This window comes from Phoxinus phoxinus, assembly GCF_949152265.1.
Source record: "Phoxinus phoxinus genome assembly, chromosome: 11".
Taxonomy (NCBI): Eukaryota; Metazoa; Chordata; class Actinopteri; order Cypriniformes; family Leuciscidae; genus Phoxinus; species Phoxinus phoxinus.
This window is the reverse complement of record NC_136886.1, coordinates 6,515,832-6,534,726: the sequence shown is the minus strand read 5'-3', so window position 1 is coordinate 6,534,726 and position 18,895 is coordinate 6,515,832. Positions and strand designations below refer to the sequence as shown.

The 18,895-nt window shown below is 36.3% G+C and overlaps 1 protein-coding gene across 8 annotated transcripts in view; it reads right to left on the bottom strand.

Moving 5' to 3' along the window:
- Nucleotides 1–568: 568 nt before the first annotated feature.
- Nucleotides 569–18,895, bottom strand: part of rap1gapb (RAP1 GTPase activating protein b) — an 82,578-nt gene continuing 64,251 nt past the window's right edge. For 3 of the 8 annotated variants that reach the window (XM_079628237.1, XM_079628231.1, XM_079628233.1), the window contains 12 exons: nucleotides 17,334–17,489; nucleotides 16,999–17,070; nucleotides 16,366–16,452; nucleotides 16,141–16,281; nucleotides 14,183–14,314; nucleotides 12,860–12,969; nucleotides 12,261–12,380; nucleotides 9,752–9,893; nucleotides 9,346–9,451; nucleotides 8,502–8,557; nucleotides 8,164–8,216; nucleotides 569–1,756 (listed from right to left, as the gene is read on the bottom strand). In XM_079628237.1, the coding sequence (XP_079484363.1) occupies nucleotides 8,208–8,216; nucleotides 8,502–8,557; nucleotides 9,346–9,451; nucleotides 9,752–9,893; nucleotides 12,261–12,380; nucleotides 12,860–12,969; nucleotides 14,183–14,314; nucleotides 16,141–16,281; nucleotides 16,366–16,452; nucleotides 16,999–17,070; nucleotides 17,334–17,489 (1,131 nt within the window). In that variant the 3' untranslated portion in view covers nucleotides 569–1,756; nucleotides 8,164–8,207. The remainder of the gene's footprint in view (nucleotides 1,757–8,163; nucleotides 8,217–8,501; nucleotides 8,558–9,345; nucleotides 9,452–9,751; nucleotides 9,894–12,260; nucleotides 12,381–12,859; nucleotides 12,970–14,182; nucleotides 14,315–16,140; nucleotides 16,282–16,365; nucleotides 16,453–16,998; nucleotides 17,071–17,333; nucleotides 17,490–18,895) is intronic. The other 5 variants (XM_079628232.1, XM_079628234.1, XM_079628238.1 and 2 more) reach the window with 3 other exon arrangements.

Below are 18,895 nucleotides of genomic sequence, written 5' to 3'. Positions count from 1 at the left end.
ATCACTTGCAGAAAGCAGTCGGTGTTTGTTTGGAATGAGTTTGTGCAAACGCATTATGTACAGTTTGACCAATCAGCAGAGATTTAGGCTCTTAGTGTGGATTCAGCTAATCCAAAAATATTTTTCTCTTCTCCATGTACAGTTTTATAAGTATCACCCCTGAAAGGACCTAAACACCACTATTTATGTCAAAATCCCTCAAAAAAATTATACTGTACCGTACAAAAGTACCATGGTATTTTCATATTTTTTAACATGAAACCTTGGTAATGCCATGTTTCTTCTATGATGGTAATACCATGGTATTTGAAATAAGTATCATATACAATGAATACCATGGTATTTTAAGTAGCTGTAAAAGTAGCTGTGTATTCTGATTAATTCTCCCCCAAATATTTAATTTTATTAGAGTAGATATTTTGCCAGTGACTGATGTTGTCACAGCTTGGTATAGTTGCTTAAATCATCACATTTACAGCTCATGTAATTGGCTCAAAAAAACCTGTATCCCATAAGCCAATGAGATGAATGGGAATGCTAACGGATAGCATTAACACCATAGTACTAAGTGTAAAAATTAAAACATTGATTATACAATTTGGAATGGGCAGTTAAAAAAAAAAAAAGTCTTAACATATGCAATATATATTTGTGTTTAAAAACAAAACAAAGTGTCCACCATTTTTTATTGAACATCAAGCATCCATTGAGTATATTCTCTGACCTAGAGTTTTTAGTGGCCATATCCACTTTCATATGTCTGTAGTTTCATCAGTTTTACATTCATATTGCTCACTTGCCATATAAGACTCCAGTATAAAGACACTGGCGTCAGAGACACGGACCCTTCAATCTGCACAGCAGGATTTAAAACATGAAACTACAAACATGAAGTTACTACATTAGTGTACGGTTTACACACACACACACACACGTCAATTTTACCACAAGCAGCTGTGGCCATACAAAATATGTTGATCCGTAAAACAGCATAATCTTAATAAATAATATTTAAAAACGTATACAGCATCTCACACCTCATCTATTTGTTTTGTCATAAATTATAATGTCTTTGTTTATTGGACAGGATCGGAAATGGCTTGTGTGCTTGACACCAGAAGAAACATCTATCCGAAGAACGACATTTAACATTTACATATATTCATTTTCAACATCATTACTCATTACTGACACAAAACGCAACCGAACAGAACCACACACAGATGTGTATTACAGTGCTTTGCGGGTCCACGAGTATTTTAAGCATGATGGGTTTAGGTTGAACTTCATTTGTTATTCTGAAAGATGCCGAAAGCTTGTGAAAGCTTACCGCCCCCCGTTTCTAAAAGATCTACACACCACAGTGAGCCTCAATAAATAAATAAATATGACGAATAAAAGACAAACCCACACAATGAGAGCCAGTTAAAGAAAGAAAGATAGAAAGGAAGAAAGAAAGAAGCCTATGATAAGGCCATAAGAATCATGCGTGATTGATTTCCCAGCTGACAGTGTACCAGTCTCCAACAGATGCCAGCCGGGTTTGCTCTTTTGCCTGCAGTCCAACAGCCACATGATAGAAGATAAAGAGGTGGTGTGTGTCCTTACGAGAGCGCGCCGATGTTCTGATGCACACTTGCCCGACCGTACGCCGCGGGGCTGTCACTAGTGCTTCACACACCTTCACATCTGTGTCTCTCGGGGAACTCTTATGAGCACGTCGAGTGTCCACTGCGAAGGGCTGCTTATGAAAATGCTGAGAATAAGACACATGATTAATTAGAACAAGATATACAAACTTATAAACATACATATATGTATACGTTTATATTTATATTTTTTTTATGGAAAAAGTCTCCTCACCAAGGAGTCTTTTATTCAATCAAAAACAGTCAAAACTATAATACTCTGAAATATTATTACATTTATATTTGAAAATATGATGCAAAGCTGAATCATTTCAGCATCATTACTCCGGTTTTCAGTGTCACATGATCTTTCAGAAATCATTCTAATATGCTGATTTGCTGCTCAAGAAACATTATTATCAATTTTGAAAATTTATATTTTTGTGGAAACCATTATACATTTTTTGTTCAGGATTCTTTGATAATTTCAAAAGAACATATATTTGAAATTGAAATCTTTTGTAACATTATAAATGTCTTTACTGTCACTTTTGATCAATTTTATGAATCCTTGCTGAAAAGAAGTATTAATCTCTTTGGTAATACTTTACAATAAGGTTCATTAGTTAACTACCGTAGTTAATATAAACTAAATACTTCTTCAGCATTTATTAATCTTAGTTAATATTAATTTAAACATTTACTAATACATTATTAAAATCAAAGGTTGTATTTGTTAACATTAGTTAATGCATGTGAACTAACACGAACAAACAAGGAACAACTGTATTTGTATTAACTAATATTAACAAAGATTAATAAATACTGTAACAAATGTAATATATTTGCTTATTGCTTATTGCTTATTGTTAGTTCATGTTAGTTAATACACTAACTAATGTTAACTAATGAACCTTATAGTAAAGTGTTCCCATTTCGGTAACACTTTAGTTTAGGATCCAATTCTCATGATTAACTAGTTGCTTATTAGCATGCATATTACTAGGATATTGGCTGTTTATTAGTACGTATAAAGCACATATTAATGCCTTATTCTGCAGGACCATAATCTACTTCCCTTAATTCCTGAACTTAACAACTACCTTACTAACTATTAATAACTAAAGAATGACCAAAAGTTTTAGTAAATCGTGAGATTAACACTAAGATTAGTAAATGCTGTAGAACTATTGTTCTTTACTGTTATTGTTTTACAGTTTACTCAACATCTCAGATTAACCCGACATTGCTAGCTTCCGTTATTGTCAGCACAACACGCTAACTCGCTAGCCTTTTAACGCACCACCCGTGCGCTCAGTTATTTATTTTTCTCTCGCGCGCCCGCGCCTTTGAGTTCATAAAAGCCCAGGTGAGTAAGAATCAGTCAACAAACACGGTGAGTAATGTCTTCTCCTGTTATTGTCACCTGCACTTCATGTCACATGTTTACCATAGCCTTCTCTGTCGGCAATATAGGATTTATATGTGATAAATGCAAGGAGACAGTCAGGCTGACGGAGAAGATTTCAGAACTAGAGACACGCATCCAAACTTTAATCGAGAATAGTAAGAAGAGTGCTAGAGCTTTAGATACTATTTTGGATGCGCCTAGCCTAGTTAATTCTTTACATGAGTCGGTTCCGGCTGAAGTAGAGCCCGTGCAGCAGGGCAGATGGGTGACAGTGAGAGATCGCTCTAGTCGCGGATCAAAAAACCACTTTTCCGTTCCGATAACAAATCGATTTGCCCCGCTCAGTGAAGCACCCACTGAGAATTATTCTGATTGTGCCCTAGTTATTGGCGATTCTATTACAAGGAACGTGAAAATAGAGACACCAGCCACCATAGTCACATGTTTGCCGGGAGCCAGAGCGCCTGACATCAAAGCAAATTTGAAAGTGCTGGCTATTGCTAAACGTAAATTCTCTAAGATTATTATTCACGTCGGCACTAATGATGTTCGACTCAGCCAGTCGGAGATCACCAAAATTAATATTAAAGAGGTGTGTGAACTTGCAAGTACGATGTCAAGCACTGTAATTTGCTCTGGCCCCCTTCCTGTTCGCCGGAGTGATGAGATAGTTAGTAGATTGTGTTCACTCAATGGCTGGCTGTCTGGGTGGTGTCCACGAAATAATATAGAATTCATAGACAATTGGAAAAGTTTTTGGGGCAAACCTGACCTGTTAAAAAGAGATGGTATTCATCCCTCCTGGGATGGTGCTGCTCTTCTCTCTAGTAATTTGGCTCATAGTCTTAGAGATAAAACATGACAATCTGGGCCTCAGGTCAGGAAGGAAGCAGACAGACTGGCTTAACCGACCGTCTGCTAGTGGCCTCACGTCACCAAGGTCAGATAAATCCCATCACATAGAGCCTCTTTCACCTAGATATCATCATATAGAGACTGTGTCTGTTCCCCGAACTTGGAAATCCAAAATACGTTCAAAAATTTAATTGATCTTCAACAAATAAAAAACAGATATAATACAAATGAGCAAATGATAAAGCTTGGGTTGCTGAATATTCGATCTCTTACTTCAAAAGCGCTAATAGTTAATGATATGATTACAGATTATAACCTAGATGTGCTGTGTTTAACAGAAACCTGGCTAAAACCAAACGATTACATTGCTTTAAATGAGTCAACCCCACAAGATTACGGTTATAAACATGAACCTCGTCTGAAACGCAAAGGAGGAGGTGTTGCTGTAATTTATAGTAATATTTTCAAAACCACTAAGAAATCTAGTTGTAAATATAATTCTTTTGAAGTGTTGGTGCTTAATGTAAAAATATATAGTGTAAACGATAAATCACGTTTGAAAATTCTGCTGGCTATTGTATACAGGCCACCAGGGCACCATACAGACTTTATCAAAGAATTTGCGGACTTTCTATCAGAATTAGTATTGGCTGCAGATAAAGTACTAATTGTTGGTGACTTTAATATACACATAGATAATGAAAAAGATGCATTGGGATTGGCATTTAAAGACATTATAAACTCAATTGGAGTTAGACAACACGTGTCAGGACCGACTCACTGTCGTAATCATACTCTAGATCTAATATTATCACATGGAATAGATGTTGATGTCGTTGAAATACTGCAACAGAGCGATGACATCTCAGATCATTATCTAGTCTCGTGTAAATTACATTTAGCCAAGGCTGCAAAGCCGACTCCGTGTTATAAATATGTTAGACCGATCACTTCTGCCACTAAAGATTGCTTTATCAATAATCTTCCTAATCAGTTTCATCATCTCAGCATCCCGGATAGCTTAGAAGAACTTGATATTGCAACAGAAACTTTTAACTCTCTCTTTTCCAGCACTTTAGACACAGTTGCTCCGCTGCGCTTAAAGAAGATTAAAGAACATAGTCCAACGCCGTGGCACAACGAGCACACTCAGGCCCTTAAGAGAGCAGCCAGAAAAATGGAGCGCAACTGGAAGAAAACAAAACTAGAGGTGTTTCGGATTTCATGGAAGGAGAGCTCGATTGCTTACAGAGAGGCTTTAAAAGCTGCTAGATCTGCTTATTTTTCAACCCTATTAGAAGAAAATAAACATAATCCTAGGTATTTATTTGAAACAGTGGCTAAACTAACGAAAAGAAAGCTTCAAGCCCAGAAGTTTCCAAGCAACACAGCAGTAATGACTTTATGAACTTCTTCACTTATAAGATCGATAATATCAGGGACAAAATTATAACTATGCAACCGTCTAATACAGTATCGCATCAGGAAGTGCATTGTAGTCTCCCTGAGGGAAAATTTGATTCATTCATTGCTATAGGAGAGGAAGAATTTTGCAAACTCGTCAAATCATCTAAATCGACAACGTGTATGTTAGACCCTATACCAACTAAGCTGGTGAAAGAGATGCTTCCAGATGTCATAGATCCTCTTCTTAATATCATTAATTCATCTTTGTCTCTAGGATACGTACCAAAAACCTTTAAGCTAGCTATGATTAAACCGCTTGTTAAAAAACAGCAACTTGATCCTACAAAACTAGTCAATTACAGGCCGATCTCTAATCTGCCTTTTCTGTCAAAGATATTAGAAAAAGCAGTATCCTCATAACTGTGTTCCTTTCTTGAAAGAAATGATATCTGCGAGGATTTTCAGTTCAGATTTAGACCGTACCATAGTACCGAGACAGCTCTCGTTAGAGTCACAAATGATTTGCTCTTATCATCCGATCGTGGTTGTATCTCTCTACTAGTATTACTTGATCTTAGTGCTGCATTTGACACCATTGACCACAACATCCTTTTAAATAGACTCGAACATTATGTTGGCATTAGTGGAATTGCACTAGCATGGTTTAAATCATACTTATCTGACCGTTATCAGTTTGTAGCAGTAAATGAAGAGATGTCTTATCAATCACAAGTTCAGTATGGCGTACCACAAGGCTCAGTACTAGGACCGCTGCTGTTCACTCTGTTTATGCTACCATTAGGAGATATCATTAGGAAACATGGAATTAGCTTTCACTGTTATGCCGACGATACTCAGCTGTATATTTCTTCAAAACCTAACGAAACCTACCAATTCACAAAATTAACGGAATGCATAGCTGATATAAAAAATTGGATGACTTGTAATTTCCTACTACTAAATTCAGAAAAAACAGAGATTCTAATTATTGGACAAAAAACTTCCACAGGTAATAACCTAGAGTACTGTCTAACACTTGATGGCTGCTCTGTTAAGTCTTCGTCGTCGGTTAGGAACCTGGGTGTGCTCTTTGATACCAATCTTTCATTTGAAAATCATGTGTCTAGTATCTGTAAAACCGCTTTCTTCCATCTTAAAAATATATCTAAATTACGTCATATGCTCTCAATGAATAATGCAGAACAATTAGTTCATGCGTTTATGACCTCAAGGCTAGATTATTATAATGCTCTACTGGGTGGTTGCCCTGCACGCTTAATAAACAAACTACAGCTAGTTCAAAACGCAGCAGCTCGAGTTCTTACTAGAACCAGGAAGTATGACCATATTAGCCCTGTTCTGTCAACACTGCATTGGCTGCCTATTAAACATCGTATAAATTTTAAAATATTGCTGATCACTTACAAAGCACTAAATGGTTTAGCTCCGCAGTACTTGAGCGAGCTCTTAACGCATTATAGTCCTTCACGTCTACTGCGATCTCAAAATTCCGGCCAGTTAATAATACCTAGAATATCAAAATCGACTGCTGGCGGTAGATCCTTTTCCTATTTAGCACCAAAACTTTGGAACAGTCTTCCTACCATTGTCCGGGAAGCAGACACACTGTCAGTTCAAATCTAGACTAAAAACACATCTCTTCGGCGGCCTAGCATACACATAACACATTATAGACTTCTATAACTCAATGTTAGGCTGCATAGTTTAGAACAGCCGGGACCGGGAACACTTCCCGTAAATCCTGATGTACTTGGTACATCATAAGAAGGATGGCGTCTACGCTAATATTAGTCTCTCTGTCTATCCCGAGGTTTACCGCTGTCCACCGGAACCAGGCCGTATCCAGATCTGATGAAGGACCAGCGCCAGGACATGACGACGCCGCTGACCTGAAGTGTCAACCAGTCTCTCCTCCTCTCCACTCCGACTTCAACCAACCGGAACTGGACAAATACTCTGATTCATTCTGAACTTCATACACTCTTCACTCATTGGCCAGAGGAGAACTGGCCCCCGACTGAGCCTGGGTTCTCCCAAGGTTTTTTTCTCCATTCTGTCACCTGATGGAGTTTTGGTTCCTTGCCGCTGTTGCCTTGCCTTCTGGCTTGCTTAGTTGGGGACATTTAATATTCAACAATATTATAGATCTGCCTTAAAGGTGGACGATGATGAAATAGTTTTTTGTATTATTTTCATGTAATCACTGTGAAGCTGCTTTGATACAATCTGTATTGTAAAAAGCGCTATATAAATAAAGGTGACTTGACTTGACTTGATTGTTAACTAATGTAGTTAACTAATGTTAACAAATGAAACTTTGTAAATTGTTACCAAAAAATCGGAAATCTCACTGACACCAAAGTGGTGCATTTTCTAAATGTCATGCTACATTACAAATAGCAACTAATACAACTAAATACAACTAACAAATAAAACATAAAAATCATAAATGAGGGCATTAAGAGATATACATTTAAATGACCCATATAGACCTTATGCAGCGGAGAAACAAGCGTGCAGCCCTCTTTAGAGTTGTGTTTGAACTTCTCTATATTTCTATGGCATTACTGTCGAAGAGTAGTGGATTTACTTATTGTAGAGTTAACGAAATCTATCATGAGCATTGTAATGTTTGAAGAATATGTCATAACAAATGTCAGTAGACCGGGAAGATTTTAAAGCAAGTAGTTCATTCATAAATCCGTAAGATCTTACCTTCACGCTGTGGAAATACAAACCGGAAGACAGAACACAACGAGCGCAGCGCTGAAAAGGCTACATAAGGTCTATAGGTTCCATAAATATATCATAGATACAATCCTCATTTTTGCTTTTCCTAACCTGTTGATGGACATCCATGAAGTCATCTACAGCCTACAGGACAGCTAGCAGTTCTGTGTAGGACAAACACACACAGTCACACAGCGTCACAGATTATTTACTTGACTGAACAAATATCAAGACAGACGACATTAGACCTGTTGTTCAAGAGCAGTTATACAGGTAGAGAGAGAGAAATGATCATGCCATGACTCCAAAGGGATCAAATCGAGCATGTTAATCAACATTAGTCACGGTTCGCAATCACAATTTAGTTTTCACGACCATCTTCCACTCTCCCTGACACCCTTCATCATCTTTAGGACTAGAATATTTTGAATGTCAATCCCATTTCTTACCGAGTGTTGTCTCTCTGTTTTGGGACGTAGAGGTTCAGACTGCTGTCGAATGGGACCTACAGTGAAACGGACGACTGTTAAAGCCTGGACACAAATACAAACTATATAAACTGTACCGCAGCGACAAGGCCAGAAATCACAAAAACACATGCGAAATACAGATTTGATCAGTGTTGTTATCCCTAGCTAAACATGAAACTATTTAAAAAGTTTTTGGTAATAGAAATGAAGCTGAAATTAAATATTACATGAAAAACTAAAAAAAAAAAATGAAAATGAAAATTGGAAATCAGTTTCAGTTGAAGTACTAAAATGACAAAAATATAATGAAAAATGACAAAGCTTAAACTAAAATATAAAATAAATAATAATATCAATAAATATTCAAGTACAGCTGCACAATGCAGCGGAAAACTTCTTTAATAGTTAATTATGGTGAAAACAGCTCTCTAATGTTTTCCACTTTGTTCTATCTCACTTCTTAAATTAAAAATAACACGTAAGATAATATCACAGTGGGAAGTGGTTAATTTATTTGTGATATATAATGATTCTGTTTTTGTATATTTTTTACTATTACCTATCAGTACCATATAGGTTGCATTTCCACATTTGACAGATGGTTTTATCTCTGGGCATCAAACTCATGACCTTGGCATTGTCAGCATCATGCACTACTGTTTGAGATGCTAATGCTAACGAGAGAGTAGTCAACATATTTCTGGCCTCCTCAATGTAGCATTTAGACACACAAAAATCCAATAACTATTTTCACAGTCAAACATGTCAATTATCATTAAGTATTCCTGATAATATCACAAATATTTGCTGGGTTGAACCTCACCATGTGAACTGCTCTGACTAGCACTACCAGAGCCGTCTTCCAACCACACGGCGCTGTATGAAAACGAATCTCGTTTGTGAGGCGTACCGGCTGAAGACAGACTGTCCTGTGTTCCAGAAAAAAAAAGAAAAATATGCAAACAACATAACCAGTCAGTCTTGCCAAAGTATCTAGGTGTACTGATATTTCTGTTCAGGTGATTAAATGCAAATTCCAATACGCCCATATGCATTTGGATGCGAATAGTACAGGCGTTTAAATACAGGTCATCTTCTCTGCCTGTCAGTTTTAATGTGCTGTATGCATGTACTAGAACAATGATGACAATGTAGCTATGGAGTCATGTATTAATGATTAATGAGTCATATATTGATGATTAATGAGTCATATGTGGATGTGCCCGCACCAGTCCCGTGTCGTACTCCTCTGTCGCTTCATGTCCCTGCTCGTTCTCCTCCACCACACTGGTGAAGCTGCTGGCATTGGACGAGGAGCGAGAAAGGTCCTGGGACTCTGGGATAGAAGGAGCTCGACAGCACAGGGCGGAACTATAGTACAAACACACACACATGCACATACGTGAGGTCAAATGAACCTGAAGTAATTAACTAACCACCCTTAAAGTGCCACTATTATGCGGATATTCCCTTTCATGTAGTGTGTGTGTGATATAGCTGTTTGTGGATGTAAAAGGTCTGCAAAGTTTCAAAGACCAAAGTGCACGACAAATGGAGTTTTTGTCTCCCAAAAGAAAGAAAAGATTCACAAACCTTCATAGGTTTGTAACAAATTTGCATAATGGCAGACTATGGTTTTCATTGGCTGCCTGTGAACAACATAGACTCTCTCAAACACTAGTTGTATCTGAGGCCTGGAAGAGTTTGGTTCGTGTTGTTGACATGTCGGGAAGCCACTGTTTTCTGCACTGCCAAAGCAAATCCGCTTTGCATGCACTTTCAAAGGATGAGGACTCGGGCTCAAATTGATACGGTAAAACCGGCACCATTGTTACTGTTCATATCACTGTGTATCAAGTGCTGAGGAAGCCTCCGGGGCTGAAATTCAGATATGGTAATGACCGTTTAGTTTCCGACATGTTCTGTAAGCGGTAGACCAATCACAACAGACTGGGCCGTCTGACCAATCAGAGCAGAGATCAATCCTTGATCGAACCGTTTAAGACACTGTGAGAAAAGAGGTGATGCTGCAATGTATATAATGAGAAAATTAAAGTGTTTTTTTAACCTTGGATGCATGTAAACATATTCTAGGAGACCTCCAAAACAAAATTAGGAGCCTTTAAAATAGCATATAGGGGCACTTTAAACGCACAAGGTTAATGATTAGATCTTCTTTTTTATTTCAATCAACACATCACCAAACACAAATCATCTGCACATTAAAAGCAAAAGCTGCTCACTTTTTGACCTTTGCACTACTCTGTCCATGTGGTTAAAAGGTGTTGCTTGGGCTGTATTTTGCTATTGCGTAATGGATAATGGAGTTTGATATGATAGAATCACGGGCCACATTCATGTTTAGTGATTGTAGATGCCATTTCTCAACACATTCACATCAGTTTAAAGGAGTTGTATTACTAATGACTCATTGACAAACTAGTAAATCTATAACAATTGTTTGAACTAATATAAGGGAGAGCAAATATCTATTATTTGCAGTTGGGAGTGGTTCTGTGAAAAGTTTGAACCCATCAAGGAGCGGTCCAAGAGGAACTGCAATGGTTCTCTTTGAACAAGCTAACCAACCTCAGCTTATAGTCTATTCACTTACTACACATGAACATGATATTCAACTTTGAGGATAAAGTAATAACATATAAAAACAATATATTACAATAATACCAGTGTAATGGTATTATATTACAAAGGAAATATGATTTTGATGCATATACAATACCATTTAGAAATTTGGGGTCAGTATGATTTTTTTTTTTTTTTTTTTTTAGAAATTAATGCAATATTTAGCAAGGATGCATTAAATTAATCAAAAGTGATTACATTGTTTACATTTTTTTACATTGTTAAAAATAATAAGTGTTCTTTTGAACTTTCTATTGATCAAAGAATCCTGAAAAAAATGTATCCCAGTTTTTTATTAAACAGCACACAATATCGATAATAATAAGAAATATACCTTAAGCAGCAAATCAGCATAATAGAATGATTTCAGAAGGATCATGTGACACTATAGAGGGGACAGAGCCTTTGCGATTGCTGGCCCTTCCGGTTTACATCAGAGCGGCTCAATCTCTAACTGTTTTTAAATCCTCTCTTAAAACCAATTTTTTTTCTTTAGCTTTTAATTCACTATGAGTTTCTGTCATGATTGTGTGGTTTGTCCTTGTTCTTCATTTTGTGTATTGTTCAGCACTTTAGTCAGCCCTGGTTGCTGTTCTTAAATGTGCTATAAATAAATACAAATACACTGAAGACAGAAGAACCGATGCTGAATATTCAGCTTTGCCTTCACAGGAATAAATTAAATTTTAGATTTTAAAATATATTAAAATATAAAACAGTTATATTGTAATTATATTTCACAATATTTCTGTTTTTACTGTATTTATCAAATAAATGCAGGCTTGGTGAGCGTAAAAGACTTCTTTAAAAAAACTTTAAAAAAACTTTTGAAAAGTAGTGTACTTGTGTATCTGGATGGATACAAACATGCTTATAACAATGATTTAAAAAAAAAAAAGTAAATAAAAGTGAATAAATAAATCAATGAATTCACATGATAATAGATCTTTCCTGGAATGTAAAGATCAGATGATATGAAAATAGTAGGGGGGAAAACTAGACATCCATACGCAGTGTGGGGTTAAAGGAAGTGTGCATTGTGTGATTGAGTGTGAAAACATGCAAACAGAAGTCAGTGTTTTCACTGGTGCTCACCCAAACTTGCTGGCCGGCATCTCAGGTGAGCTCTGATTGGACCAGTTGTCTAATCTGAGGTCTTGAAGTGTGTGCACACCATCTGACGCCCTCTGTGGACTCGGGGACACCTCTCGACTACTGGAACATAACACATCTTAGTTTTCAGAACTTCAGTTCCTGAATTAACCTCAACATGACACACAATTATACATACATATATATATATATATATATATAGAATTATAAATATACACATTTTCAGATACTTACTGACCTTAACACAGTAATGAGAGTGTAATCTTTTAATATTTCTTGTTTTATGGTTTTCTTGTCAACAAGACAACAAGACGACTTCATGCATGTTGGTTTTAACACAATAAGTTAAAATTAGTGGACAATAGCTTTCAAATATATCTATTAATTATAAAACAGCTTTTATTGAAGGGGTAAGTTCACCCAAAAATAAAAATTCTGTCATCATTTACTCAAGTTGTTCCAAACCCATATAATATCTTTGTTCTGCTGAACACAAAAGAAGATATGTTTGTTCTAAACCTTACAGTGCCTTCAACAGGAAATACTCTCAACTTTTCCATACAATTGTCCGTTCATCTTACCTTCTCTCCTGAACCTCTTGTATATTCTCAATCCCAATGGCGCTGCTCCTTCTAGAACTGAACGGACCAGATTTCTTACGGGTTGGGCTTTTCCCAGGAATAATCAGGGACTGTGGAGAAAGCACAGTTGGTTCAGATTTTGATTAAAAACTTTATCCAGTACCACTACATAATTTCTTCAATATATGCACTTTTATTTAAATTTGTATTTTCATCTGTATTAATTTTAAGTTGATTTTATATGCATTTTTATTATTATAATGTCAGCAAAAAAAGAATTAGTTTGAATTACCATCATATATGAAATATTTTGTGTAAATCAACTCGTCATTAGGGTGGTGATAGATTTATGATTAAACACACCGGTATCAGGTATGATAGGTAAAAGCAAAGCAGAAACTGGATTATCAGCGCAACACACTCCACCTCAGGTTACTGTGCCTGTAATTGTATGTATTGTATGTTGTTCACATTAACAGAATAATAGAACATGCTGTAAAAAACACTTTTTTAATGGAATGAATATAAAATTAATACTTTTTTAAGATGCATGAACTGAAGAACTAGAAGGCCCCAGTTACCACTTTGTCTTTGAGCACTCTTATTATTATTATTAATAATAAAAGGAACAAGCCTTTCAATTTCATCAGAGTTGTTGATTCATTTCATTTGATCTTAAGTGTAACAGATCAGATCTGTGCAATAAGTCTTGCAGTGTAAATGCAGCCTAGATGACCTTGAAAATCGGCCCAGATGGAAAAATCCTGGTTTAACCAAGCTGTCAGCAAATTTACAGTTTTGCACATGTTTGATCATTATCTGGTTTCTGGGACAGTTGTTGCAAACACACTAGCACATTTGGATGGCTAATAGGCTGTTATGTCAACCTGTCATGAAAGTCTCTCTGAGTTATTGCTGTTGCTCTTGTTGTCATAGCGATGGAGATGGAACGGTCACTTGTGGAGAGCCCCATCTGTTCCACCGACCCCCACCCAGACAGATCATAAGAGCTGATTACACATCAGTTTTTCTCTCTTTTAATGCTGAAATGTGGAGATCAGAAATGGCAGGAGAAGACCTGGTCTACCATTAGCACAGATGTGCCATGATGACACAAGAACTCAAGGGTCAAACCCACTCGAAGGACACAGCAAATGCCAGCTGTGACTCCGCCGGGCTGAGGGGTCAGAGGGCATGAAGACTGGCACAAACTACAGCTGGCACACTGATTTGGGGCATCTCATGATGACAGGCTGATTTTTTTTTTTTTGTCTTTTAAACAATTTAAGGTCCACTGACATCCAGAATGGTCTTCATACTCACAATTCCAGGAGTTTTGGGAGTTTCTGGAGGGTTGTTGGTAAAGCTTCCACTGTGGCTTGTGGAGACGGTGTGCGGTTTCTTGTTACTGAGGCCCATAGCATCCATAGATTGACTTCTATTGCGGATAACTCGCTAGAAAGAGAAAAATGATGCATATGCATCACTGCAACGCAACACTAGAGGGCACAAGAACTGCTTATATGAGAAACAGAAGAGCTAGAAAGAGTAAAGGACAGTGAAACGAAGAAAGAAGCCATGTTTGGACTAGCATACTACATACAATTACTGCAGTATGTATATACTGTGAGATGTACAAGTATTTTTTATGTGCAGAAGACCAAATGAGCTTTATTTGCCAAAATGTAGTAAATGTGAGTGTGTGAACACTGTAATCCACAATGCAATGCGCTCAATTTAACCCTCCATTTCCAGTGTGCCTATTCTATTCTTTGAGTTAATTGACTCATTTACTTTTATAAGACGTTTTTACATAAAATTACAGCAAAACTGTTGCGTACTGCTGTTTGAAACTTTCATTTGTTCCATAATGCATACTGTTTAACATCCAAAAGTTTGAGGTCAGTACAATTTTGAGTTTATTTTTTTATTTTTGCAAGAAATTAATACTTTAAGAAATTAAGAATGCATTATATTGATCAAAAGTGACAGTAAATACATGTAAAATGTTACAAAAGATTTCTATTTTGAATAAATGTTGTTTTTACACTTTTTATCAAATAATCCTTCAAAAAAATTATCATGGTTTCCACAAATTATTATATATTTAGCAGTACAACTGTTTTCAACATTGATGATAATAAGAAATGTTTCTTGAGCGCTGAATCCTAATCTCACATATAGGATGAGTAGTATACCAATTGGCATCTCTGCTATTCACCATAACTCTTTTGTCAGTAATTAATTGAACAAATACAAATCCTTATTATTAGTTAGAGCAGTGGTTCCCAAACTCTTTAGAGTGGCGTACCCCCTGAGGCCTTTAACATCCTTCTGCGTACCCCCTTTCTTCCACTTACACTGCAGTTACGGCTTTTCCATTAAAGGACAATATTTGCCCCCTTAAATTGATTTTCCAGTGCATTTTTTTTCTACCTTTATACACACCTTTATAAAATAAATAATGTTCAATAAAGAAATATGCAATTATGGTAAAAATTCTTAAATATTAAACTATAACCGCCAGTAGGTGGCGGTAAGTCACTCAAGTCATCGAGTCATCGAGTCATTCATTCATTTAGTAACAAAGCAAGTGGCTGTATTTATGAATGGGTCATTGAATCATTGACTCTCCCGATTCGTTCTAAGCCGTATATTCGTACACGGCACACCGCTGTGTGCGGCAGTTCTGCTGTGGCTTTCGTTGGAACTATTATTTCGTTGCCAAATGGTGCAACAAATTCTGGCAAGTGTAAATGTAAGCCTACATCACTTATAAGTATCCTTTTGTTTGTTGTATCAATGTCACATTTGCAATCGTGTGGATATTTGGGAAAATTGCATTCTTGCTCGTAAAATATTTTATCAAAATGAGTGTTTTTGTATCGGAGAGAGTTTGAGTCTTAAATGGATCTCTATGCACTCTCTGTTTCTATGTTTGTTCTTCATGCTAGTAAGCGCTAAAACCCCACTTTTACTTGTACATTGTCGAGAATGGTAGTAATGTAGAGCGATTTGCTAAGGGAGAGGTCTCTGCACGCAACCTACCATACGCACGCTGCTTGTGTGGATGCAGTTAGTTTTGACTGCAAAAGATGTGGTAATTTGATTGGATGCCATATATTTATGGCATTTGCCTGTTAGAAATACATGCTCGGTTTTAAAGTTATTTTAAGGTGAGGTAGAATTAAATAAATGGCAAAATTCAGCATTTTGTTTGCATACTCCCTCTGTCACCTCAGTTTGGGAACCACTGAGTTAGAGATTAAAATGGATTCTACCTTGAAAGACTCAAAGAAGCCACCACCTCCGCTTCCTCCATTCTCCAGTTTGTCGTCATCTCCTCCCAATCCCATCATGGACTGGCTGTTCACATGCAGCTCCTCATATAAAGTCTCCAGCAGAGCAGAACGGGTCCTCTCCTGGACAACAAAAACACTTTTAATGTAGTATGCATGCCGATGCTCCCACACAAACATAAAAACAAACATTTATGCCCTTCTCACCTCCAGCTTGGCAAACTTCTCTGCTTTATAGCAGTAATATTCAGCATTGATCAGTTTGGTCAAGAGGAACTCATGAAACTCCGGACTCTAAACAAAACACAATTAACAGTGAATAAACTAGATTTATACAGAGAACAGTTTGAATATTTTTTAGATTTAATTATATATCAATTCAGTTATTTATTATTTATTAATTCACCAAGTCACATGGCTTACAATTAAGCTAACAATCTATATTTGCAGAATAATTGTTTATACTGATTCCATTATTAACAAAAATATATATTTAATAATATTGCTCGTCACCATTTTATAAAAGTCTATATTAATGAATTTTTGCATAATTAAAAAGTAAATAAGACGTTTCTATAGTCATATCCAGACAAACATTTTATCCACATTTTCTGTGCTCATTTTTTATGTAAAAAACCCAGAATCTCCAGAATGTATTTAAATATGGTGTAACTGAACTAAGTGTGCTTGACACTTATTGGCATCTGAAAGTAGAATTAATAAACCAAAATACTTCATAAAGGAACATCAATCGGCGAATGATTTGTAGAATTCCAGGACAATGATTCCATGTGGAACTAGTCATATTACTGTACATGAATGCTGGCTGAAAATACATACCTTTTTAAAGACAGCTGGGTCTGGGAGGGCAGGACCAAAGAAAGGCACATCATCTCTTGCCGTCACAGATACCTACAATAACAGAAAATAAATGATGACAGATATCAGGAAAGCTTTCAAACGGATCTTTAATTCTCTAAGCACAATAAGCTATTAGTGACTAATATATTACATTGGGAATCATCATCGCATATTCATTTGAACAAAAATCCTGAATCAAAACAATCACTCTAAGTATGTGAGGAATTCCTATAACAAAGAAATGATTTATTTGGTATAATCCATGGCTCAAGCTTCAGTTTGAATGATTCAAACATGATTAATTAATAAATTACCTTATAGAGGACGTTATCAGTGCAGGCGTTCTCCACTTGCACCACTACATAAGCGTGAAGGAAGTTTGATGCGATCATATCTGGTACAAATGGTGTATTTTCTTCTTGGAACACAATAGCCACAATGTCATTTCCTATATGCCTCTTCCTCTGGAGCTGAAATCAAGTCAACAAAACTGTGAAGTAATAAGAGGAAGCTGCCCGTAGGGTCTTTACAGACATTTTTAGATTCATTAAACTAAAACGGACCATTCGCTTGAAAAAAAAATTCAGAATCAACACTGTTATACCAGTCTGTGAGGTATATTATACTACTTTCACGCAGATTAAACACACTCCCTTGTTGCATTAGAATTTTACTTTCAATTTTGGCTCTGACTGGCCCAAACATTTTTAACCAAAACTAGTTTAATTTAAAGTAAAATTCTAATGCAACAATAGGGAGTGTGCTTAATAAAATCAATGAAGAAAAATATGGGAAAATGTATATGAAGATTTTCTGGGATTACTCATACTGTTAATTCACATGAACATATGTTTATTTAGTTATGAGTAGTCCTTATGAGTGTCTTCACTTATTGTGGATGGAAATTTGCTATTAAAAAATGTGCTATTAAAAATAATAGTCAGCCATTAGTTTTATCTAAGAATGTCCTTTTCCCTAACCAGATACTAGATTAAAATTCTTGATAAATGAAACATTAAAACAAAAGGAAAATGCATAAAGAAAATGATTTTGCATGTTGTATTATGAGCATATTACTTATTGTTACACTACAGTTTTTCTTTTGATTTTAGGGTGAAATATGACCTAGTATGTTCTTGATGTTTTTGAGATTCGCCCATATACTGACTTATTATTTCCTAAATTTCCCACAACATAACAATAGTTATCAACAGACTGATTTGTGTTTTATTACACCAATGATGTCAAAGCCCTGAATATCAGAACAATAATTAAATTTATACTTGATTTAACGTGCGACAAAAGAGTAATAGCATTCTGCAGGGTGTCAATTTTATCTCCCATAAACCTTCAAATGTTTATCCGATTAGCTTTCCTCAGTTGAACCGCTCATTCGTTCTCTTCACAGCTTGCTCATAAATACTTATTAGAGAGTAGGCTACTGTCATAACAGAAAAATAGTTCACAGACATTCACAAGTTCAAAAGAAATCCGCTTGTCTTTATCATCAAAGTGTTCGGGAAATTAATAAGACATACGGAAGCATGTTTACAGCCCTGTGCCAAACGTCATAGTCAAAACGATGTTTTCAGATAGAAACAAACCATTTTAAGGCAAAAACAAATGTGTCGCTGCCAGTCTGGAGGCCATTACCATATCACTATACGGTAGCTCTCATAAAACATCACATATCTGGTACAATAGCGATTAAAAAGCAGCAGGTGATGAGTCTGTACCCATATGTTATCTCTGGCCTCTGAGGTACCATATTGAAAAGGGTGTGTTTTAGTGGCCAGCATTGTAGGAGGGCAGCCTGTGCTGAAACCCCTAGGTGATGTTCTCCCTGAGCAAAGGAAAACATGCATGACAACAGATG